Source organism: Phoenix dactylifera, chromosome 2, assembly GCF_051530095.1.
Source record: "Phoenix dactylifera cultivar Ajwa chromosome 2, Ajwa_hap1_PhDact_Kaust_v1.1, whole genome shotgun sequence".
Taxonomy (NCBI): Eukaryota; Viridiplantae; Streptophyta; class Magnoliopsida; order Arecales; family Arecaceae; genus Phoenix; species Phoenix dactylifera.
In genome coordinates, this window is record NC_143191.1 from 53,784,468 (window position 1) to 53,810,672 (window position 26,205).

A 26,205-nucleotide genomic window follows, 5' to 3' on the forward strand; every position below is an offset into this window, starting at 1 on the left:
GATCAAGGCGCTACAACTGTGCTCTGGAAATCTACGTCACATCAGACTTTAGTCGACCTTTCCACCGAACAAGGTAATGTTGGTAACCACCGTTCCTGGTTGAAATAACCTGCTCATCTAATATATGTTCTATTTGTTCTCTGCGTGCATGAAATTTGGGAGGTGGTGGCTCAACAGCAGGTAATAGATCAGGATGTCCAACATGGGCATGTATATCAATAAAGGGGTTAGAAAGCATTAATATTATCTTTTTTGTATGGGACTAAATCTTCAATATTAAATGTCGCACTAATCCCATAGTCATCAGGAAGATCCACAACATATGCATTTGAGCTAATTTTCTTTAAGATTTTGAACGGTTCTGCACTACAAGTTTGCAATTTCTTAAACGTATCGGAAGAAAATCGTTCAAGCCTAATTCTTATCATGACGTAATCTTTTTCACTTAACTCTTTATAACGTATGTGTAAATCAGCAAGGAATTTATATTTTAAGTTATCTAAGTGACTACAATTGCTGATTTCTTGATGCAATGAATATGGATGTGATGCAATTGATTGTGCAGACTCAACGACTCTATACTGATGAGAGATGAAAAATAAGTCTATGGGTTGCCTAGGTTTGTAATCATGCACCAGTTCGAATGGACTGATACATATGGACTTGTTAACCGAACTATGATATGCAAACTCAACTGTCGATAATATTAAATCCCAGGTCCTAGCATATGCATTTGGGTTGAGCCTATGATGTGGAAGGTTGGGCAGAAATACTCCGAAAACTAGATCAATTGCGTGTTGGATATCACGCATCGGAGAAAGTGCATCCGGAAGATCATCAGGGACTACATCATTAAACTTCTCTAGAAGGGAAACTACTATAGGGGAATGTTCAAGATTGGACTCCAAATGGGTATCTTTAGCTACAAGTGCCAATTCAGGTGACTGGCTCTCAATATCTGTCACTACCTCTTCCACAGTAGTGATGTGAAGTGGCTTGGTTGTACTTAGATCAATAGTCTCTCTTTGGGAATCATTTTGAACAAAATCTAATGCTATAGGTTCGTCTTCAAAGTCTTCTTCATAGCCTTCTATATTTGGTTCATAGATTTCTTCGACATATTCGACCTCTTGGCTCCTAGCTTCTGGTTCAGTACTCGGTAGGTCCTAATGGAACATTGGGATGCTATGTGGTCGAATTGTTGACATCTTGAGCATTGGGTTTGGTGCCCAAGAAAATGGGGAATGATTACAGGTGGCGCAACCAAACCGATTTTAGGTTGGGTTGCAACAGGGGTTGGCGGTGTAGGGGTCCTAGAATTTTGCATGAGCTCACGGATCTCTTGTGTGAATTCCTTGTATCCAGCCCGCATGGCAACGATCTGTTCCTTGATAGACCTCAAAATGTCGGAATTCATGATAGCTACAGAGGTTTTAGGTTGACTGAGATAGTACTCCATATCACTACAGGTTGGCATGCAATGATGACACTGGGTGATGATGTGAAATGCAGTGTCACTAATGAAACCCTAATAACTATGATGTAGGACCAAATTTGATGCAGGACAACCTACTAATGCAATCTATTATGATTTCAGAGATCAGCAAGTCTTCACAATAATAACTTAAAATTTAAATGTTGCTGATTTTTACTTCGGTTATTCAGAATTAAGGATTAAGATTATTCAATTTAAGAAGTTAGATTGCAATCAAGTAGTACAGTTGTTCTGATCCTAAATCAATCTGATCGAAGAATGTTGAAAAGCATCCAGTTGTTAGGGTGTGCTAATTTAATATTTAGATTTTAAAAGGGCAAATAGGATGGGTTTGAAAGTAGGGGTTCTATGTTCTGAATTTTGACAGCAAAAGTAAGTTTTCAAAATGTGGCTATCATGCAAGAGAACTAGAACATAATTAAATGAACAAGCCTAAGAAAGTAGAAACCTATCACCTGTCGTGAAGCAGACGACCAGAGTACGACACAGCAAGTAGGCTCGGCAAATGATTTCAACCGGACCTGATTACAGCAACTTGGCGGGGAGACAATCAGTGGCACAAGACCTGACTGACCGGTGGGCCTGCAGCTATGGTCCTGTAAAACAGTGGGCTGATGGACCTTGAGAGAAGGCTTGGGGGAATTGGACCCGAAGGCCTTGGTGGACTGCGGCTGAGATGGGGGCTGATGGGACTCGGGTGAGTTTTTTTTTTTTTTTTTTTTGGTGGGATGTTGGGTCGGGGGAGTTGCAGTGGCCGAAGGAAGAAAAAAAAGGATGAGGGGAAAGAGGGGAGGTGGAAGATGATGGGGTTCGGGATGGGGATGGCCGGCGGCGGAGCAGAGGCAGGGGGATGGATCTCGGCGCCGAGAAAGAAGCACAGAGGTGGGGCGGCTCGGTGGCGGCGTGCTCGGAGGACACGAAGAAGCGCTGCAGGCGGTCTGCTTGGGGAAGGCGGCGTTCAGAGGGAAAGCTCGGCGGAGGGCCCAGCGGAGGCGGCGCTAAAGCGGTGGAGCGGCACTGCGGTCGGCCACGGCGAAGGAGGCGCATGGCTTGGCGGCGCTGTGGCGACGGAGGGGCAGCGGGGACGACTGGGCGGTGCGGCGGCGCTGCTCGTCGGGTGGGCGGCGATTGGGCAGCTGCAGCTCGGTGATGACGCGACTCGGCAACGACGGCGGTGCGGTTCACGGCGTGGGCGGAGGTTGAAGATGAACAGTTACAGAGGTAAGGTTTTTTTTTTCCTTCTTTTTTTTTTCTTTTTTTTTCTTTTTTTTAGACACGTGAGATCACGTGTGTTTTTTAAAACCTTCGATCCGGTCGGATTCGGGTTATCGGGCGTGAACCGCTCCGATAACCCGTTAGTTCCTCACGTGCAAGGCACGTGTTTTTTTTTTCTCCGGAACGGATCCGGGCTAGTGGGGGCAGGCTAACGGGTCTGAGACTTACCTGTTGCCCCAACCTTCTTCAACCTCCCGACGGATTCGGGAGGGCGTCCCGTACTTCGCGGTGGCGGCGGCGGGGTGGGCTCCGATGGCCATGGCGGAGAGCGGTGATCTCGGCTGCGGCTCCGTGGTCCGCTGATCGGTTCTTTCAATTTTAAAAATAAACCACGCAATAGCACGTATCCTGTAGGATAGTGATTACGGATGTCGGTCCACAGGGATTGGAAACAAGTTATTTTTCTTTTTTAAAAATAAATCACGAAGAAGAATTTGCTAACTTGATTTAACTAAATTAATCTATGAGTACGAATTGAAATTTATCAAAGTAGATGGATCTAGGGTTTGGAATCCACCGCGTAGCATGGCATTAGGGATTGTGTTCTTAATTTTTATCTTTTCGAGAGGCATGCAAATTGGCTACAAGCCTTTTAAAATAAAAACATAAAGAGTTTTAAGAAAATCCATCTTCGGTATAGCATGAAGTGTCTACCTAAGTATGCTAATCTAGGGTGCAGCACACCTCATCTTCCTAGGCATGGATTATCTTAAACTACTTTAGCAAACACGAATAGTAAATGGCATGCTCAAGGTTTAAACATCATAAAAGAAATATTTCATTGAAGATAAGAATTTAAACAAGCTCCAAAATAATAAAAAAAATAAGAACCACAATGCCCTGATATATTGCTAGGGCTTCATCCAGCCCTAGATTGGATGTTTAGCCAAGCATGGCCTCCGGACGACCTCCCATCTTCAAATGAAAGCCTTCACCATCCATCATTCCCAAAATATCACAAAACATTCCCTTTCCTCCCCTTTTTCTCTCTTTTTTTATTTCTTTTTCTCTCTTTTCTCTCGGCTGGTGGCTTCTTTTCTTCACCGAAACAGGGGTCTCCCCTGTTTTTTTTCTTCTCAACCGAGCTCCCCCCTCCCCTCTTCTTCGTCTTCCTTTTATAGATCGCCGAAGACCAGCGATGGATCCCGAGAGGGGAGGAGGGCGTGATGCTGGGAGAATGGCTGGAATGCTTGGAGGAAATGGCTGATTTCCGGCTGCTGGGAGGTGGAACGGGCGGCAGATGGCACGCGGTTGATGCGGCTGGCACGGAGCTGATGCGGTGGTGCTGGATCTCGGCTGAAGACGCGGGATGTGATGGCAAAGGGGTTGGATCTCCGCTGCTGGGAAGAGTCGACCGCACGGGCACGGTGAGCATGCGGCTGATTGCGGCCGACTGGAATCACGGAGGACTGGTCGCCGGCGGATTTGATCGCGGGATCGTCGGGAGGAAGCCGCGGACGGTGGGCAGCCGCGGGATCAACGGGAAGACGCCGCGCGTGAGATGTTCATCGGGGGAGGAAGAAGATGAACAGTGGCTGAGTCATTTTTTTATATATTTTTTTTTGTAACACTGTTCATATGAACAGTGTTTTCACGGAACACTGTTCATATGAACAGTGCCATCTCGGAATACTGTTCATATGAACAGTATTTTCAGCATTTGGGAAAAAACTCTTTTTCTTGCTCTATTTTAACGTGAAAATGGGCATATATGAATTTAAAAGGTCTCCCTTATTTTGCTTAGTTTGGAAACATGATGCGGAGACGGGAATTTCTGAACCGTTGGATCACTTGGGGAGCCACGGACGGTGGACAGTGCTTGGGTGCATGCATGTCAGTTGGGCATTGGGCTCGAACCCAGTGTTATTGAACTGAAATGTGCTGGCTGGTATGCTCGGAAGGCGAGGACATGTGAATTATTTATTTCTTATCATATTTTAAATTTATTTCAAAGATTGTTCTATTTTGTAGTAAAATAAGTAGTTATCCGTTTAAGAACGTTGACATGTGCTGGAAAAAGAATATTAAATTATAGATTAATCAGCACTTATCATCCGCGGCGGCGGGCGGCGGCCGGTGGCGTGAGGGGTCTTCTCCGGCCGACTGTGGACCGCGTGGTTGGAACCCTTGGCGGCGTTCCTCTCCCGTATCCGGCCACAGACGGTGGCGGCAGGTCGCAGCCGAAAGGGCTTTCCGTCGGACCAGGTGCAGCGGGTTTCCGTGGGGATATGGATCCTCCGACGGCGGCAGCGGCGGCGGCGAAGACGTCCGACGGTAGCTCGGCGCTGCTGGCGGCGACTGGTGGCGGCGGTGGGCGCAGGTGTGACGGCGGGTGGGGTGGACCTGGCGAAGGGATTTAGGGCCTGTTCCTTATGTGAGAACCGAGAGAGGGAAGAAAGGATTTTCTTTCTTTTTTTTGTGTGTGTGTGTGTTCTTCTATTGGATCTCGGTTTGGAAGAAGATGCTGAGAGAAGACCGTGCCCAACACCGTCTTCACGTGAAGACAGCCCACGGAAAAACTAAGGTCTGGATCGGGGCTTTGGCAGCAGGGGCAAAGCCGTAGCTCTGATACCAAATTGATGCCGCACAAGTGCGGAGAAAGAGGAGAAGGAAGAACAAGAGAAGGAGAAGGAAGAAGAGGTTGTAGAGACGCAGGAAGAATAGCGGAGGAGAGGAGAAAAAGAGAAGAAGAAAGAACGTAGGGGGAAGAAAATTCCAAATCACTTCATTAAACCCTAATCATGAAAATAGTTCCTTATATATAGGGCCCAAATACACAATTTGCATAAAACCCCCTTACACAAAAATAACTCCTAATAAGCCTACAAATAACACAAATAAGCCCTAAAATGCAAACAAGCCCAGAAATAAAATAAATAAAATAAATATGCAAATAAACGAGTCTGGTTCAATCCGGAGGCTCAGGATCATCTGGATGAAGGGCTCTGATGTCCCCATCAACGAGAGTCGATGTGGATTACTTTAGCTGCAATGGATGGAGTTGGACCAAGATCCGTCACACCAGAAGCTGAATTACATGCCAAATTTTCAAACACAATGACTTGATCATATGATACCCGATTGAGATTTTTTTTTTTGAAAAAAAAATTGGATAACTTTTCAAGATCTATGAATGGCACACCCTCAAGTGGTCGCGTAGCCAGCGATCAGGCTCCAATGCTATCATTTGGGCTCCGAAATAAACCAACCAAACTAATTTTTTTTTAAAAAAAAAAATTGACCGAGTGTATTTTCTAATCTATGAAGAATTAGACAGAGTGATAGAACGCAAAGTTTATGTACGAGTTGAGGTCTACCTCATACATGATTTTAGTTTTTCATATTTATTTCTATAAATTATATTTATTTTTGGAAAGCTGGTCCTATTCGGAATAGAAGAAGAATCCGATCCGAATTATACAATGGTGAATCTCATTATTATAAATAAAGGCCATAGACATCAGTTTTCAGAGAATCATAAATGAAAGAAAGAGGACCTAAACTCTACTTTCTCTAACTTTTTTATTGTTTTTCTAAATTTCTTTTGAGAGATTAGAATTGAGTGGGTTGAGCAGATTCTTCCTTCTCTCAGAACAAATCAATGATTTTGTGAGTTTCATGGTGCAAAAGAACACCTATTAAAATTAAGTTCATTATCTAACAAAGCTAAGGTTGAAATGATCTTATGGCAATTCTACACTTCTCTCTTTCTTTAATCTTTCACCCTCTCCTCAACAACTTCCATCCTTATAGCATAGACTGATGCAGGAGTAGTCAACAAGAATAAAGTGTCCATCAAAGCAAAATTTGTCTGCATGACAGATCATGCATGTCCAGACTGATTGGAAAACTTGTCGGCCCAACAAGAGCATGTATTCTTGGCTGGCTACCACAACCACCCTGCTTCTCACATGGATATAGGGTCACTGGAGATCCAAATAGCACCCCACCCCACCTTTTTTTCTATAAAAAAAAAAAAAAACAAAACAAGTCCAAGACCACCACATTTTTTTTATTTCATCAGTTTCCAATCTCAACCTGTAGAAATCCATCATATTGTACACATGGCTAGGCTTCTTAGAAGAGTGTCATCTCCACCACTGTTCAATAGGAACAGAAACAGGCCCACATGAGAATGTGCTCCCAAAGTACTCAGTATATTTAACTGCAGAAGCTTCCTGCTGAGGTAACCAAGCACACATAATTCATTTGATCTTACGAGTTGCATGGAGCCTGAGACTTTTGATCTTATGTCGATAAGGGCTCCAAACTCTAATTAGATTTTCTAGACTACATACTAAAATTTTCACAATAAATAGGACTCAATCCTATATATCCAAGATGCACCAAAGCCTACAAAATAAAATGATCATACATTATATTGGACTTAATCATAGTACCGTTATAAGCCATACGTCCAATCTATTTTATAAAACAAAAATAAATAATCAATAAAAATTTATATTTTAAAATTATTCTAATACTTCTCAGAAGAGTATCATCTTCTCATAGGAACAGAAACAGGCCCACATGAGAATGTGCTCCCAAAGAACTCAATATATTTACCTGCAGAAGCTTCCTGCCCAAGCACACTTAATTCATTTGACTCCAAGAGCACACAGACATAATATTAAGCAATCAATAACAGCTGGGCCATAAACATTACATATTTTAAGCCACAGTCAGAGATCTCACACATCCATTAGGGTTTAAAGAATAAGCAAGTATCATGTGCCAAGCAAGTGAGCAGGAGAATAATTTAAGAGATTTCCATCTGGCAACCACCAAGCTGATGCAGTGAAACAATTAGCAGTTCTTTTTTTTTTGCTTAAAACAATTAGCAGTTCTTCGTGACGTAGATATCAGTCCGCTGCAGCTTGCGACATGTGGCATGTGAAGCTCTATGATTTGACCTCTTTGTGACTGCCTTTGCAGCAAGAAAAGCCAAAAAGGTTCTCCGGTTTGGTGCTTCTCCCCGTCCTTCTCCACATTCCCACATTCATGCCGTCTAACCACTGATTTGATTTTCTGCCCCTGTCGACACTTACGCCTTCTGCTCTCATCCACCCAAATAAATGGAACCACCTACAATTCTAGGTAGCTTGTAGTCTAAAACCTGTGAAGACTTAAAATTTATCGATTTAATAATCAATATGAGATTAAATATATATTTTATTTTTATTAATTAAAAATTTAAATTTATTCAAATCTAACCACAAGTATCACGATCGGCGTAAATCAACCTTCATAAATTTGTATGGCCATATTTTTTAGTCTATATAAGCCATAAATCAGAATAGCCCTAAGACCATTTGTTATAATCTAAGAGCCCATTCAAAAAACTAGTCGAAAGATATTATTTAAAATTTTGAATTCTGTATAACTACCCAAATATTATGCCCATCCGAATTTTTATAGATACAACAACTAGTTTATAAAAGTAATTTTGGAAGTATTTGATCTCAAGCATTCCATCTAATTCAAGCGCATATTGTGCATGAATTTGGCCCGGCGAAAATAGTTGTAAAGTGAAAACTAAACATACGTCATGTAGCATGGATCCAATAAATCATGCAAGTTACATTCACTATTTTTCTAAGCTTGGTGGAAGATAACTTGAGGTACAACTCATAAAAAGTACAGCAAGTGCAACAATCGTGTAAAAAATTAACAACTCTTTTGTGAGAAGTTTTAAAACCTCCACTCCCCAACCATTTTAAGCTTACATGTGATCTTGGAGTCAATAAAATCAGCTGCTCCTGTCTCCTAAATTATTGGGATGTTTGTCGGAGGTGAACGCCGGGACAATGGATAGCTAGTTCTGAATTACAGTAGCAATATCATGTTTCTCCTATCCCACCGTCATGGTGGATGCATGGGACAAATAGCATGTACGGGTCCCAAGGTATATCTTAGTCGTTCCTAACACTTAAGTTGGACCACCTTTTTGTTTGATCATCCCAAACGTCTAATACGTCACTATTCGGAATTTGAAATCCCACCTTCCTCAATTCTTCCCCCTTATCACCCTTCCGTTATTCTAACTATCAGCGTAATTCGGCGAGTCATACAATCCTGAGTTTTTAAAATTTATTACTCTCTCTCTCTCTCTGAGCGCCATTAATGGCTTCGGCCGTCACGCTTCTTTCTTTTTCTTTTGCCTTCGTGGCTCCTTCCTCGGCTCTCCTCTACTGAAACCCTAACCCTAGCTTTGGCACCAAGGCGAACCGAAATCGTCTCGTAGGAGCTGCATTGGAGGTGAGAACGGTGATTGCGGAAGCGCTCGCATCATCTCAGACGCCGTGAGCCCTCTCTCTCTCTCCCCCTCTTCTTTTTTAGGGTTTGAGTTTCTTCGTTGCAACTGAGTGTGTAGGGATCAGTTCGATTTGGTCTTGTCGCTTCTGATTATCTAGTTTGGGTGCTTGGAGGTTAGGGCTTTGGGGAAATCTGGGTGGAATGTGGGTTGATTCGATGCAGTTAAGCTAGTTTTGTTCCTTCAGTTGGTCAAAATGCTTTTTGTTATTGCCTTTATGGAGGATTCTATATAATGGTATTGAATGATCTGGGTATTGATTGAGGCGTTTCAACGCGAAGTTAAATTGGGTTCCATTTGAGGGTTTTTTTTGTGCTGTTCCATCATACGTCTCACTGGATTTTATCTATTTGTCAGCATTTTATTTTTCGTTAAAAAACTTTTTTTTTTTTTGACAACCATTACTTTTTCCCCCGAAATTAGTCGCTTTGAGGAATCTGAATTCGTATATAATTCATATATGATCAGCTAGCTGTGTTTAATTCATCTGTATTTGAGAGGTGCCGATGGTATGGCAAATTGATTTTTTTTTTTTTTTTGTGCAGCTGGTTTATTGTAATTAGTAACGTAGCAGTGGCTGTTGTTGATCTTAGAGTGAGAAAATGGGGGCAGAAAAGGGAGGTTCGAGTGCTTTCTTTAACTTGTTTGATTGGAATAGGAAGCCGAAGAAGAAATTGTTCTCCAATGGAAGTGCTTCGTCTGGTAAGTCTGCTTTCTTTGGTTCAGAAAGATATACTGAGCGAGAAAGTTCATTTTTTTCTCTCATGGGAAAATTACATCTCACTCTGTCCTTTTGTTTTCTCTACAGAAGGGGTGATACAAGGGAAGAAAATTGATGATAATACATCAACCTCACAGCTTCGCCTGGTGAGATTTATATGTCTTTTGTACCAGCTGTATCCTAGCTTTGCTAATTTTACCTGATTAATTTACCAGATTGATGAGGATGAGATGATTGGAGTATCAAGTGCAAGGGGAAGCAGTGACCATAGTTGTACTTCTTCAGTGACTGATGAAGAAGGAAATGCGACTAGGGCCCCAGGAGTGGTAGCAAGGCTTATGGGTTTGGATTCCATGCCCATATCAGGCGCTTCCGTACCCTATTCCACCCCCTTACATGACTCGCGATCCCTTCAAGATAACCATAGTCAGCGAAGAGGTCCCGAGTTCTACATCAATGATCAATTCAATCATGCGATTAAGAGATCTGAGGCCTATTCAAGGAAACCTGTGGGATTGAGGTCCCAAAAGATGCCAAGCAGCCCAGTTGAGAGGTTCCAAACAGAAGCATTGCCTCCCAGATTAGCAAAATCTGTCCCAATTACATGCCACAAGTTACTGTCGCCGACAAAAAATCCTGGTTTCATCTCAGCAAAGGATGCAGCTCGTATCATGGAAGCAGCAGCAAAGATTCTTGAGCCTGAGGTTCAGACAGGTACAAAGTGTAGATTTCAGTCTTTGGTGTCACTTCCAAATCCTATAAAAGCTCGCGATTCACAAGAGATAATGACAGCTTCTCAGAGGACAACAAAGCTTGCAGAATCGTCCAGAAGATCTGTTGAATCAGCTGTCATAAGGTCTCTTAGAGGACAACCTGTGAGCACAAGTTGCATTGGTTCAGATGAAACTATTGTTTATAGGCCCTCTCCAAGTACAGCTGAAACCAATCCAGCTGGTGCAAAAAGTAAGGGAAAATCTATCTCGCTTGCGGTTCAGGCTAAGGTGAATGTCCGGAGAAGGGACGGTTTAAGCATGAGCAATAGGAGTGCATCAGTGCATATGGACGATAATAAATGTAAATCAAACAAACTATTAAAAAGTCAACCAAGTAACCCAAAGAATAACCTGCAGAAAAGGGCAGCAACCAATGTTTCCTGTGTGCTCAGGCAAAATTATCAGAAGCAGAACTGCCTGGCAAGTAAACACAAGTTATCTTCAAAACCATCGGTTTCTGACCAGCAGGGAAGAAAAGTTCTATCCAGAGATGCTTCTTCTGGAAAGAACAAGATTGTGAATAAGCTTTCAGGAAACACCCGAATCGGATTCAAGAAGGAAGGTTTAGTCACTCCTGACCACACAGAGAAAGTGTTGTCGTCAGATAGCAAGAACTTGCCTCGCAAGAAAAGATTGATAGAGCGGGGCTCCTCTTCTGAGGCTTCTGATGGTGTTTTAGTGGATAGGCATGTAAAGCATGTTCAGCATACCGTGGTGATGGATGAACAGCCAAGATGGAGTGGGGATAAAAGAAGAAATGGTACAGATGTTGTATCCTTTACATTTACCTCCCCCATGATAAAACCATTGCCTGGATCTCAGTTCTCTACTAATGTGGTGGAAAAAGAAGACAAGCATAATGAGCACTGTTTTGATACTGATTGTGAAAAGAATGTTTTCGATTCAGACAACAGAAACCTATCATCTCTCAGATCGGATGTGATAGGAGGGGAATTTTTGGGCCTTCTTTTGGAACAGAAGTTGAGAGAATTAACATCTGGAGCTGACTCACCCTACCGTAGATTAGTCAGAGGTAATATCACAGCTGCTGCACCTGTTTCGCAAGATTCAGTATCTGCAGTTGATATCCAAGAAATTGCACCTATGGAACGTGAAAGGGATCCTTTTGTCAGTTCTTGTAAAGATGAACCGGGTGAAGTCATGGAGTCTAGCTTCTCGTTACCTATTGATCAGATGTTGAATATGAGCCATCATATGTTGGTATGTTGCCCTTATTTATACTTATTTATGATGGCTTTAATGCTTTGCTTTTCCTAAACCCTTTCCTGTAGTTGTTTGAGCACAAAATTACTATTGCATTGTTCAAATAGGTAAAAACTATACTAACAAGAAGCAGACAGATAATATATAATGCAGCTGGCACTTGATCTTAGTAGGTCATTTGGATGTCTGCAAATTTATTTTGATATATCACTGTAAGATTAAAATAAATTTATATATTTAATTTAGGAAGACCTTTTAAGTTACTGATATAGGCTTGTAACAAAATAAAACACAAAGTCTAGATGCATGCCCTCACTCAGGTCAATTATATATCTGTCCTTCAAACCCTCTAAGGATCTCATTTTTTATGTTCACTCAGAAATGCATGCCATTTTTACTGATTACTTCTCTTTTAGTGTCGCAAAGAAATAATGATAGCATGTCTCAGATTTTTGTAATATAAGATGTGTTGTGTGACAGATGCACTTGAATCTGATATAAGTGAGAGCTTCTTTTGACCACTAATGCAGACATCCTCTAATCTTGCTAACCACCGGGGAGAGCATGAAAAATCAACCGTTTTTCTTTGAATATTTAGGATGGAAAGACCAATTAGTTTCAAATTGAATGGAAATTTGGACCAAACCTAAGAAATGAAAGGGAAAGCTAAAATTGGTAATGGCAAACAAGCAAGCATATAAATTGAAGTGTCAATGAGGAAAGTAGGAAATCATTAGAAAGCCAACTGTACGGTTGATTGAAGAACTGAGGGTGAAATTAATAAGGATAATCACATTAAAATAGTGAGATTAATTTTTGAAAAGTTACTTTTGAATTCAGAGAAGTACATGTTGTAAGCGAACAAATTTTGAGATAACATTGAAAAAGCTGGCTCCAGGTAAAATGTCAAAGCTTGTATCTTGTTTTTCTACAGGTTATTGTTTATAATATTTACTGGATGTTATTATGCAATATGTAAGTCAATTTAAGCTACTCCACCTGGCATCTCAAGGGACTCCCTTATGTGGTCACTTTCCACATTTGTACCATTACCATGCAGCTTACACGAGAACCAGTCACTGGATTTTACACCTGCATAGATTTTGTGGGTTTGATGGTTAGCGAATGAACAAATTTTGGGTCTAATGATGTTTGGATATATAACAATATAATTGTGGCATAATCCTGTAAAGCACTATTGTTTTTAGTTTATCAATACAGTCAACACTTTTGAACATTGATTCAGTAACTTTTTATTCAATTTATCATGGATAATTTGATCAATTGTGGAACAAGAACTATGATAGATGATTCCACTGCACTTGCATATTTGATCAAAGTAACTTCGGCATACTCAAAACATATCATACTACTATCATAATGTATATAGGTAATTACGTAGGAAAGGGAAATAGAAACATAGCACGTATAAAAACATACAAAGTGCATAGTTTTCACCTGTTGCTATCATCCTAGAACTGTTATAGGAATTTGGGATGTTTATGGGGTTGATGTGGCTAAGGTAATCAAGCCTTGTTTTGTATTCTGGTATGCCTACATGTGATCCAAAAATGAGGAAATATGAGAAAACCTTCTTGATGTGTTTTTAGGGAGTAAGATTTTGATAGTCAGATTACAAATTGAGATTAATACTGAAACTCAGGAAACGACTTCAAATCAAGTTTATTGATTTGCACTACTGTAAGGAGTTTCCTAGATTACATGATCGTCCCAGGAGACGAGATCAAATTAATGTTAACATAAAACAAAAAGGCTATGCATGTGCATCGTAATGAAAAGTTCAAGTTTAATCACTCATTACTTAGATGTCCGAAAAACTTAAAAGGAAGATTGTCGTGATTATTATATTGTCCTCTATCAACATTAACCTCGAACTAAGGATTGTGTACCATTGAAAATTATGCAGATGAATCCTATTTATTCCTTCTGTAAGCAAGTTGCTTGAAATACAGAGACGAGTGATGGCTTGGTTTGTCCTCAAGCTGAAGTAACACTTTCAATACCAAATATCTTAACCACAGGGAGCATGCAAGTTGAATAGCATATGACAAAAGGAACAATAAATTTTATTTTGCTCATAATGGCATGAGGAGCATAACTAGGAAAGCAGTGGGAATGGTCAACAGCGTAATTAAATATCTTTGCTTCTAACGTCTATTACAGATTCCATAAAGTAGGTAGCCAAGCTGATGGTGATTTTGATTACTTGGAAGAGGGCAGTTTTTTCTAGGCAGTATGATCATAGAGGTCTTAGATGGATAGTAAGTCCAAGATGGCCGAACAACAGTCCATTCGCTGCACCTTAAATTTCATGACAACAAATCTATCAATGTAGGTGGCTCTTCTGCATATGCATGCAGTAGGCAAGCTTATCTGAGAAGATGAAGAAGATATCTTAAAAGAATGTGAAGCAGACATTGCGTGTGCAGATGAAATGTTATCAAGGATTTGTTCCACAGTCAAGTAGAACCAAATTTCTTTACCTTTCATGTTCCAAAATCAAAATTGGAACACCAAACCTTCGATTAGAGTGGCTAAAACAAAGGATGAAAAAGAATGAAATGTTGAAGGACTCCCATTTATATTGTTGTTGTTGTTGCAAGACAATTAGTATCAAATGTGAGGCATAAGATTTGAGAATGAAAAATCATTTCATTGAACTGCAAAATGACAGCTTGTTCTCTAGCATAATAAATCTTAGGTCTGCTGACTATAGATACTAATTAGTGGGTGCACATTTAACTTTTCATGTCATATGTTTTGAGACTTTAAGACTATATTGAACCAAAGAGCTTAGAACAGTTCTAGTTACTTTAGTCTTTCAGCAGGAACATACACCATGTTTGTTCATGCCAATCTGTTCGATTACTAAACTGAATCTGGTGTAGTTTGACTGTCTGCTTCCCTCGTGCATAGTTCATTCATGCTAGCTAGCATATAGTTCTGTATATCTATAGACCTATTAAAAATACTTCCTGTTCAGCCAAACATTTTCTCTTGGCACAATTGATTTGTTTATATTCAGAATTTTTTACTTTATCTGCCTTAGCTGTCCTTTTTTTCACCATGTTTCAAACTTATGCTAGTGGTTTTTTACAACTTGAAAGTTCTGGATGCCCGCAACGTTGCTAATGATAATTTTTGAAGATGCAATACTGCATCTATTAGTCATATATTTCTTTGTTTGATTCTCAAGCCATAGATCTGTTGGATTTAACCATTGTCTCCTCTAGCATGTCATGTCTATCAAATATTTTTACTCCATCACTTGTTTAGGACGATTTTTAGAGTAAAGATTATTTCTTGTTACTTTTACTGGGTTGATGAATGGCTTGGCTGACTGACAACTTCTGATGGCACCATTTCTGTTATCAGGAGGCAGAAAGGATGGAATGTAGCAGCAGCAGTGAGGACCGAAAGGTGCCGGAGCATCAACATCAGAGTCCTATTTCCATTTTCGAAGCTCCTTTTTCAAATGAAAGTTGCAGCTCATCAGAGAGCTGGGAAAGTTCAAATGGTAAAAATTAAGCAGACAATTTAGAATGTTACTTGATCCTTTAGTTTGATGTTTGGCATATTATGAAATGATGCTTCTTTTTCCAGGAAGCAAGATGCATGATTCATCAATTCAGGCTCAACATATTGTTGATTTGAATTGCTTCAACAAAACTCCTTCAGTGGAAGCTGAAATGGAATTATCTGACTCAATCTCCTCATCGTCCACAGAAATCAGCAGGACGGCCCATACAAATGCATGCAATCAGGAACAGGAATATGTGAGAGAGATATTAAGCAACACGAAATCTCTGTTTAAGAACTTAGATTTGTGTCAAATGGACCATGACAGTGGGATCCTTGATCCGCTTCTTTTCGACAAGTTGGAAACCGGTGGAAGCCTGACTGCACAGGAAGGAGAGGAAAGGGACTTCAGGATGAGAAGGAAAATGTTATTTGATTGTGTGAATGAGTGCTTGGATTTGAAATGTAGTCGCTACTTCCATGCTGGATATCGGATGTGGGCTAAAGGAATGGCAGTTGTCATGAAGGATTTGACAGAAGAACTATACAGGGAGATATCAGGGTGGAGGAGCATGGGAGAGTGGATGGTGGATGAGCTTGTTGAGAGAGACATGAGTAATCACTTGGGAAGGTGGGTTGACTTTGAAATTGAAACATTTGAAGCTGGAGTAGAGATGGGGATGGGGATATTAAACTCCTTGGTTGATGAAGTAGTTGCTGATTTTATGATACAAGTTCAATTGTAGCATGCCTATGTTTCCACTCAACTGTAAGTTACCCACTTAAGATATATATATTTCTTTCTTTCTTCCAATCAAAATATGGTGCCCATATATTTTGACTATTCTAATTACGTTGTTCTTAGCCGATCTCTTTTGCCCTGTGTCAACATCAAACTGCTCTATACATTGTGATAGGACAAAAAGACTTCTGTTCTAGAGAATTTCCAGGCAAAAGAAAAAAAGAGATTGCAATTTTATTGAGATTTTGCATTTAAAAATATGAGAGTTGCAGTTCTATTTTAAAAGTTCAAAGAACTTTGTCCAAAGTGCAGGCAATAATTAAATTTGTTTTCTCTTGGAAAATGATTTAGTTTGTTTAAAACATGTCATGTTACTTCGTCTTTCACATTTTCTGTTCATTTGTGAATCTCAAAGGGAAGAAATTCTCAGCTTAACAGATATTTTTGCGGTTCTCAATTTTTTTTGTAACCACTTCTTTGGTATTTTCTTTTGGTGACTCTAGTTGTTTCCATTAAACAGAGTCTACAGTCGAAGGTTTATGTGGACCACTCATGAAGTTTCTTGTCTCCCAGTAGTTTTATGACCACTTATGGTCCATGAAGGCAAGCATGGTGTTTTACTCTCCAACAAAACTGCCATAAGTGAAATATATTTTCTACTCTTGATCTCATGCTAAAATTTAATTTTCAACAGAAGTAAACAGAGGAGTCACAATGGATTGGATTGGACTTGGCTATTCTGAGTCTCTAGGCATTGCTGATCCAATCCACTCGGCAGTCCTGACTTAGAACTCAGCATTCCCTCACCATTGAACAAATATTTTGTCTCTAACCTTACATAAACTATATTTCTGTCCCTGTTCTTGTGTTTGCCCCTCGACTTCCCCAAGGATATCAATAAACTAATAGATCCTGACATGTGAAGTTAGATTATATTAAATTTTTTTTAGGTGTTACTCTGGACATCAGGCTCCCCCACCCTCAATGACACTAAATCCCTTGTATCAAATTGTCCTTCAATTTTGTGGGGACCTCAATCTGTCATCATATGGTACAAAAGCAGAGGATTTCAGGTATGTCCACAAACTTGTACACTCTTTGGATGGTAGAGTCCCACATGTCATTTTGGGCTACACCAAGGGTGAGTCCTCCCCTGTTACTCCTACTTGTCCTTGATTCTAATGGAGGTGAGACTTGATCTTAATTCTCTGGTACAACAATCAAGAGTTCTCACCTACAAGCTAGCTGGCACCTTCAGAGACCTTCAATTATTGTAATGCTTAGAAGGCATATGTTGCCATGCGTGATGGTGACAATTCAGCATGGTTGTGAGCCATGCATTGAGAGGCACATTTCAATGAAATGATGATTGAATCTATCAATTTACAAGTGATTTACAATGGTCTCATGGTAAGAAATATGATGGAATCGCATCAATTCATCAAATGCATTGCACTTAGGAGTTTACTAGTTTGGATAATTCCAATAAGCATTTCTGTATTAACATGGAACTTGGCATGCCTTCGATATTGTTTTCAGAATGAATCACAAAGTCCTTATTGGTATATGGTACAATTCGTTATGCGATAATTGTTGGTCACCTACTCATGGTAACATTAACTTATTTCATCGATGATGCGGTCCACATCTTGTATGTACTTATCAGCGTGCTAACACGTCGCATCGGTAGGTCAAGGAAGCTTACAAAGTATTAACATCTGTGATAAGGATATGAACAATGCTCGAGGCCAAGTTCGTTAAAACTTAGCTCTTCATTTTCCTCACCTAGGCTCGATAAATCTATCTCAAAACATTGTGTCATGCTAATGACTCTCCCTCCTTATCTACATATGATGTCTAAAACTAATGTTCTCTTACATCAATTATTGGACCACAATATATGCCATAAAATAAAATAAAGTGCAGTGAGGATAACCTTGCTACAAATTTTTATTAATGCATAGATATAAGCCAACATGGTTCCCATGTCAATTATACTGCCTAGGTCTATGCCTATTCAACTAAGTAATTCATGAATCCTGCACTGAAATCTACAAGTCCACAACCCCTAGCACCCTACTATTACTTAAATTAGATTAAACAAGGAGCATATAGTGTTATGGATTTGTTATGTTAATCCCTGAACAATTTTTTCTTTATTTTGAGTAAGGTTGAGGTGTATGCTTAATAATTAATAAATTAGTGTGAGAGGATCTATAGGTGGTGGAGGGGAGGTTGCACTGCTTGGAAAAACGAGCACAAAAGGTCAGCATCATATGCTGCTGCCTCCGGGCCGGCCTGGGGAACCCAACTCCTTCCCACGTTCTTCCCTCTCTCTCTCTGTCCTTTTTTTCTTCCCAAAATGCCCCCGATCCCGACCGGCCCGTTTTGGGAATGCCGAAAGTTCTTCGGGCTTCGCGTGGGGATGCCCGTCTTTTCCAGTGGATGGAAAGAAAGTACAAGTGCACGCATAGTATCATTTATGCGGGAATCGGAAGAACTTCGGAGTTGGAATTAATTTTGGATCTTAAACTCCGAGGCCACATTTATTTACCACTATTCCGAGTTCAATTTGTAGGTAATTTCGAAGAGAGCTCGACACAGCGCTAAATAAATGAAATTTGATAATCTTGAATCAAGTTCGAAAGAATTCAAACTACAATCTAGTTTGGTCACTGATTGAAATAATTAAAAGTATGCTGATTGATACCATGCTTGAAATCTTAATCCAATGGTCTATCATCTATGATATCATATAAATGTGTTAGAGTTTTATCGAGTAGAGCTTGACAAAATCAAATTGATTTTTGTCTCGACTCGAAATTAATTTTGAGATTATTTTGTCGAATCAAGCCTAATTTATTTAACTTGAGCTATATTTAAGCTTTTGTGAGTTAAGCTTGATCTTAAACTTGGTTAAAATAAAAGCTAACGACTTAATGCTTCAATAAAATTTTTGGTAATTATGTTAAAATAATCTAGAGTGCAATCTCACCTTCACCAGGAGACTTCCTAGTACATAGGTCATTCTCTATAAATCATTTCTATCCAATAAAATATAAAAATATCTTTGGCTAGATAAAATAATAAAATTATCGCAATACCTATCATAATGACATGCTTGATTAAATAATAGCCATTATGGATCTATTTATTATATATTAGATACTGCAAAATAAACTATATCTGTAACTGATGAAGAGCCTTGATAATGTTTTATAATGTTGTCTAAGCACTTGTTGAAAACCATTACTCACAAAACAAATATACATCACACGAAAGAAAAATACAATAACCATTTTTTTTGTATAGTCTTTGACTCTAGCATTTGAGTAGTTTTTCATAGGTCAAAACAATGTGAATTGATGATCAATACTTTAATATCATATAATAAAAAATAAAAACAAAAGTAGAACAATGATAAAAAGCAACCTATTCTTTTTAGTTATGTCGTTGTAATGTAACATTTTCTGACTTAATATGAGAACTCAAAATAAGATAACATAAACAATGACCAAAGAAAAGACCATATATATATATATATATATATATAACAGTCAGAGAAGCTGAAGTAAGGGCAGATCCATTGAATCCGTTAACGGTGGCAGATCTGTAAACGCATGGAAGATTCTATGCGCGAGCTGAGAACGCCGGTTTGCATAGAAGTAGCGGAAGGATCCTGGCCTCGGAGGCCTAAATCGGACTGAATGATTACAACTGTCCTTTCCGATAGGATATGGCGAAGATCCACTGTACGATCTAAATCGGACGGCAACAGGACAGCGTGGTCCCACCGCAGCCACTTGTCACGCGGCGGTTGCCCGAACGACGGCATTAACGGTCTCGCATCGGTTGCTTCCGACGTTCGCGAGGCTTCTCGACCCTGGAGAGAATCGAAATACACGGCGACGTGTCCAGCGTGGAACGGCGAATGAACTGAGAGGTCGCGCAGCGGATCCGTTCGAGAATCTGGTCTCGGGACGGCAACTTAGCCACGTCAGCTGACGTTGAGGCCACCGTCGTGTCAGTCCTCGTCACGAATATGATCTTAAATTTATATTCTTCGTAGCCTACGTACCACTACCTATACTTTTCCCTGTTTCAAACTTGATCTTTTTTGGTACCAAGTAAAGTGGCTATAATGAATAATAAAATAGTGAAGGGCTCATCTGCAAAGTATATGCACCTTTTTCATAAGATAATAAACAAATCTTTAGTGGCTGTTTTGATAATTAATGCAAATCTAAGGCTATTAACCCAAAAAGCGTTTCGAGATCTCTCTCTCTCACCTCTTCCTCTCGGGTGGTTCTATATACACCCCCCCTATTGCTAAGGACACCCCCCCCAAAACCAAAAAAAAAAATACCCAAACTAACCTTTAGTGTAATTACCATATTGCCCTTGAAATTTTCTCAGTACACCCCCCTTCCTCCTCACTGCCGCCTCCTCCTCCTCCTCCTCCGCCTCACTGCCGCCTCCTCCCCTCCCCCTCCTCCTCACTGCCGCCTCCTCCTCCTCCTCCGCCTCCCCCATCACCCCTCCTCCTCCTCTTCCTCCCCCCTCCCCCCTGCGCCCGCTTCCTCCTCCTCCCCATCCCCCCACCTCCCCGTCCTCCTCCTCCGCCTCCCCCCTCCTATCCCTCCTGATTCCCCGCCTCCCCCATCACCCCTCCCCCTCCTCCTCCTCCTCCCCATCCCCCACCTCCCCGTCCTCCTCCTCCGCCTCCTCCTCCTCCTCCTCCGCCTCCCCCATCACCCCTCCGCCTCGTCTTCCTCCCCCCCTCCCCCCTGCGCCCGCTTCCTCCTCCTCCCCATCCCCCACCTCCCCGTCCTCCTTCCTCCTCCTCCCCATCCCCCACCTCCCCCCCCTCCTCCCCTCCACCTCCCCGTCCTCCCCTCCACCTCCCCTCCACCTCCCCGTCCTCCTCCTCCGCCTCCCCCCTCCTCCTCCGCCACCTCCTCTCACTCCTCTTCCCCCACCTCCCCGTCCTCCTTCCTCCTCCTCCCCATCCCCCACCTCCCCCTCCGCCTCCCCCCGCCTCCCCGTCCTCCTCCTCCGCCTCCCCCCTCCTCCTCCGCCGGCGGGTGTTTTGGAGGGGAAGAGCGGGGTGGGGGGGGGTTTGGGGGTGTAGAGAGCAATTTAGGTGAGGGGGTGGGAAGGGTGGGGGGTAATTTAGGAATTTTTAATTTTTTAGGGGTGTCCTTAGCAAATGGGGGGTGTAGAGAGTATTTAATTTTTTTTTAATTTTTGGGGGTGTCCTGAGCAATAGGGGGGGTGTATATAGAACCACCCCTCTTCCTCTCTTATAAACTCCATCCCCGGCTTCCGCCACAATTGCGTGTCCAACAAGAAGCCGGCGCCCTCCGCGTCCGTCCTCTCCCTCTCTGTCTTCATAGTCTCTAGAGCGAGAAAGAGAAATAGAGTTAGACTGTTGGAGTGAGAATGGAGCTCCAAAACCCTAGCAATGGCGATCCGCCGAGCTCCGACCTCCAAAACCCCGGCCATGGGGAACCCCACTTCGACCCCCCCGACGACATTGACAGCGCCTGCTCCACCCCCTACGTCAGCGCCCCCTCTAGTCCCGGCCGCGGCGGCGTCTCCGGCTGTTACTTCTTCAGCGCCCCCACCAGCCCCATGCACTACGTCCTTTCCTCTCCAGCCGCAACCTCCGCCGGCGGCTCCCCCTCCTTCGACTTCCCTGACGCGTCCGTCGGCAACTCCTTCGAGTTTGAATTCTCCGCCCGCTTCCCATCCTCCGCCGCATCTGCCCCTGGATCCATGACCTCCGCCGACGAGCTCTTCCTCAACGGCCAGATCCGGCCCATGAAGCTCTCCTCCCACCTCCAGCGGCCCCAGGTCCTTGCCCCGCTCTTCGATCTCAACGAAGAAGAAGACGATGACGACAAATCTGACTGTCGCCGGCCGGAAATGGCCCCCAGGGGCCGAGATCTGAAGCTCCGGAGCCGATCGATCCACCGGCGGGCGAGATCCCATTCTCCCCTTCGGAACGCGCCGCTTCATTGGCAAATGGAGGTCGAAGAACGAGAAGAGAGAGCCAAAGATCTAGATCCGGATTCAGATCCGAAGCAGCTCGAGGCGGAGGCGGCCACTCCCTCCGTCTCGGCTTCGTCCTCCCGCTCCTCCTCCACGTCCTCCTCCTCCTCCTCCGGAAGAACCTCCAAGAAGTGGATCTTCCTCAAAGATCTCCTTTACAGAAGCAGGAGCGAGGGAAGAGAGAGAGGCCACACCCTAGAGAAGTTCTGGCACACGATCTCTTTCTCCCAATCCAAAGAAAAATCCAGACCTTTCTCCGCCACCGGCTCTTCTTCCAACAACCCTCCGCCGGCCACCGCAGTCTCGGGCGAGGACAAGACGAAATCAAAGAACCCGCCGCCGGCGACCGGCCGGTCTTCGAAGAGGACGGCGGCGAAGTCGGTGAACGGGTTGGGGCGGCGGAGGGGCCCGACGCCGTCGCCGCACGAGCGTCACTACACGGCGAACCGGGCGCAGGCGGAGGAGATGCGGCGGAAGACGTTCCTGCCCTACCGCCAGGGGCTTCTCGGTTGCTTGGGCTTCAGCTCCCGTAGCTACGGCGCCATTAACGGCCTCGCCCGTACCCTTCACCCCGTCTCCTCCAGGTAATCGACGCCGTCTCTCTTCCGTTATCCCCAGATAAACCCACTAAATGAGTTGTATATTTTCCCTTTTTTTTTCCTTTATCAGTGGAATTACTGCTGTAATCCCCAGTCTCTATGGTTCTGAAAAAAGCGAGATTAATGTTAGTTTGGTAATTTCAGGCCCTTTTAAGAATTTTTTTTTTGAAGTAAACGCCGTCTTTCTTCCGTTAAGAAGAGCCGTTTGGGATGTAAACGGTGCCAGCTAGGTGGTTAAGCATTATTAATTAATGCAAAAAAAAATTAATTAGCTGGTACTTAAGTCCGGATTTACTTCGTCTCTTGATGAGAAAAGGACGTCGACCACGTGACATGTTTGGGGGCGGTATTTAGACGCATTAGATTACGTAATTAAACGCTTTCACTAATGAGTAACCATCATTTTATTCCTTGGCTGGGGAAACGGGAACCGAACGAAACGTTGGAAAGGTTTCTATTCCTTTCATTGCAATGTGTGGGAAACGGGGAGATGCGCTCGGGAAACGATTATATGGGTATGGGATAAGTTAAGCTTATGTCATTGATGGCGACTGTTGGATTTTGTGTTTGGTTTTGGGTTCTAATAGTTGTCACTTTCCTCTTAAAGTTACTAGACTTGGATCAGGGGACCATCCTTCACTCCACAGCGCGTAGATGCGAGCAGTGTAGCTAATTATTAGACTTGAGGACCGTGGGTCCATGCAGGTGGTTGGATTGGGTGTTGGTCTGAGCCAAGCCTCAAAATTTGAGTCGAAGCTTGATCCAATCAATTTGAGCCGTGTCATGCTAGGTTTAAAGATTTTTGATCTGGACGCTGCTGCTGGACGAAATTGGGATGACAATTACCTCAAACACAAATCGTAATATGTGTTCACAGATCATAATAAATATATTCAGATTACATATATTTCTACATTTACCAGAGAAACATATATTCTAGATTCTGTGCCAGTTTAGGGTTTTGAGGAGAGGGCAAGCGGCGGTGATGAGGCCGTTGACGAAACATGTTTTTAGGTCATCCTAGATTGTTTGTGTAATCGAATTCGTAGATTAGGCAGTTCATTTAAGAATAATTCTTATCGCTCGATTTTTGTAGGAGAGAAAATTTTTGATTATTTTTTTTCTCCATTCTAGTTAATGTGCTCACAGGCCAGCACATACAGGGATTTGGATGAGGCTTTAGAAGATTTCAGATTGGGTAGGTATATGGATCCCGATTCTTGCAGGAATATTCATATCAGACTTAACTCGCACCTTTGATGGGTTGTTAAATGTTCTAGTGACCGGTCTATTACGCTCAGCTCCAATGAGCGGTACACTGTAGTGCAGAATATAGCTAGATGCCTCTTGATCTTAGTGGGGATGGCTCTGATCTTTGCTTCTCTTTTTATTAATTTGGAGGTACGCTGTACCAAATTCAGCACCCGTCACCAAAATCATGGGAACCAAATGAGCGTCACTCCGACCATACGGAATAGGTCAAATAGTAAACAAAGTGAAGTTGGCCGATCAGATGAGATTTCTAATAAAATATCAGAAAGCTCTACCTGGCAATGCTTTTATTTTTAAAAAATGTATAAATCAAGATAAATTTGGTGCTGCTACTTTATTTCTCAAAAAATATTTTTATTATTTCTAAAATTAAAAGTAGATAATCTCTACTTCTATTTTTTAAAAAATAATAAAGTAATATTCTTATTACTATTGCTATCGTTGTCCTTAATTTAATTATTATTATTGTTATCATCATCGTGCTGCTGTTGTTAACACATCCATCGCAACTACCGCTGCCGCTGCCGCTATTGTCTCCATCACTCTCACATCACAACAACCGCCGCCGCTACTCTTGTTCACTGGCCATCACGTTTGCCACGCCACAAGTGCTATTTTTGCATCCTTTGTTATATGTTGGCACTCTTGCCGTTGCTAACTCCATCACTCTACGTTACCACTATTATCGTTGCCATTTCTACCATATCATAGTCATCATTCATTGCTACCATCATTATCGCTAGGGGTGGCAATCGGATTGGGTCGAGTCATAAATAGATCAGATCACATGCAGATCGGATTAAAAAATCATAAACAACCCGACCTGTTTATTAAACAGGTCAAAAATTACAACCTGAACCTGTCATGTTTAATAAACAGGTAACTCGATCCGACCCATTTAACCTGTTTAATAAACAGGTAACCTGTTTGCCCAACCCGACCCAATCTATTTAACCTGTTTGCCCAACCTGACCCGTTTAACATGTTTAGACCTGTTTAATCTGCCCAACCCAACCTATTTAACCTGCCCAACCCGATCTGTTTAGATCTATTTAGATCATTTTAACTTGTTTAACCCGTTTAACTTGTTTAGACCTGTTTAACGTACCCAACAGTTAAACGGGTTAAACGGTTTAAACGGGTCAAACATCTAAAACCCGTATCCGACCCAATTAATAAATAGGTTAAATGGATCGACCTGTTTACGACCCGAACCTGTTTAGGCCAAACCCAAACATGTTTATGGTGGGTCGAACATGGATCGGATTGGCAGATCGGATCATATTTTGCCACTCCTAATTATCGCTTTGTCATTGCTATCATTGTCTCAACCGCACTACCACCACCTCACCATCAATAATACCACAGCCATCTCTTCACTACACTGCCACCATCAATGTTATGAATGATATGTTTATGCTTTAAAAGTAATTAACTATACCAAATATATCTATATTTTTAAATATAATACAAAAATTTATATTTTGTTCTAAAAAAAATATATAAAAGTAGGCTTAAACTAGCTCAATGGTACCTAGATTTTCTGGTTGACTTATTGGGTAATTTGATTGGTAGGCTTAAACTAGCTCATGGCAAACTAAATAAGTTGCGGGGTGGTGGAAAAAAATGCAATAAAAAATAATGATACCACAAGCTTCTTTTTTCTCTTTGTGTAATTAAATAGGATATCACTCACCAAGTAAAACTTCCACTATATAGAATAATGGAATTACAATAGATTTTTTCTAGTTCAACTAGAGGTTACACAAGCATCAACAAAATTTAATCTTGGCTTCCACAACATGAACATTCATCACCAATAAGGCGAATTTCAACAATAAACATCAAAATAGGGAATAGATATCACCAAGTGTTAATGCTTGAAATAATCAATAGAAAATATTTTTTAATGATTCAAACTGTTCAATTTGTAGCTCTCAATGCTGAAAACAACTTACTGAAATTTTAGCCAAATTTGGATACAATCAACCATCCGATCATCCGACAAAGCATCACCTTTTTTTTCTTCTTCTCTATTTCTCCTCTTTTTTTTTCTCCTGCTTCCGTAGAGCCCCGCGCCCCAAGGTTTCTTTGTGATTAGCCTCACCAAGTCGCGATTTCATTCTTATCCTTTTTTTATTTAAATGATGTGGGTCCCACATGAGGAGGGACCACACTAACAAATCTCCCCCTTCCG

General features: G+C 41.8%; 2 protein-coding genes across 7 annotated transcripts; both read left to right on the forward strand.

Annotated features, from left to right (window-relative positions):
• The first annotated feature begins 8,571 nt into the window (after positions 1 to 8,571).
• LOC120109154 (uncharacterized) lies at positions 8,572 to 17,480 on the forward strand. 6 transcript variants are annotated; one of them, XR_015975838.2, is made up of 8 exons: positions 8,707 to 9,072; positions 9,629 to 9,785; positions 9,892 to 9,950; positions 10,020 to 11,798; positions 15,198 to 15,339; positions 15,549 to 16,110; positions 16,604 to 16,686; positions 16,778 to 17,480. XR_015975838.2 is itself a non-coding variant. In XM_088716985.2 (7 exons), the coding sequence occupies exons 2-6, from the start codon at positions 9,686 to 9,688 to the stop codon at positions 16,085 to 16,087; spliced, it is 2,742 nt and encodes a 913-aa protein (XP_088573111.1). In that variant the 5' UTR covers positions 8,749 to 9,072; positions 9,629 to 9,685; the 3' UTR covers positions 16,088 to 16,110; positions 16,604 to 17,480. The 6 variants fall into 6 exon arrangements, 4 of the variants coding, with proteins under 4 accessions (XP_038978830.2, XP_038978831.2, XP_088573112.1 ...); XR_015975837.2 differs by having other exon boundaries at positions 8,820 to 9,028; positions 15,426 to 16,110; XM_088716985.2 differs by having other exon boundaries at positions 8,749 to 9,072; positions 15,426 to 16,110; positions 16,604 to 17,480.
• A 3,923-nt stretch (positions 17,481 to 21,403) lies between these two features.
• LOC120110186 (stress response NST1-like protein (DUF1645)) lies at positions 21,404 to 22,883 on the forward strand. The gene has a single exon (XM_039124485.3). It carries the CDS (start codon positions 21,526 to 21,528, stop codon positions 22,723 to 22,725), a length of 1,200 nt encoding a protein of 399 aa, XP_038980413.1. The 5' UTR covers positions 21,404 to 21,525; the 3' UTR covers positions 22,726 to 22,883.
• The last annotated feature ends 3,322 nt before the right edge of the window (positions 22,884 to 26,205 follow it).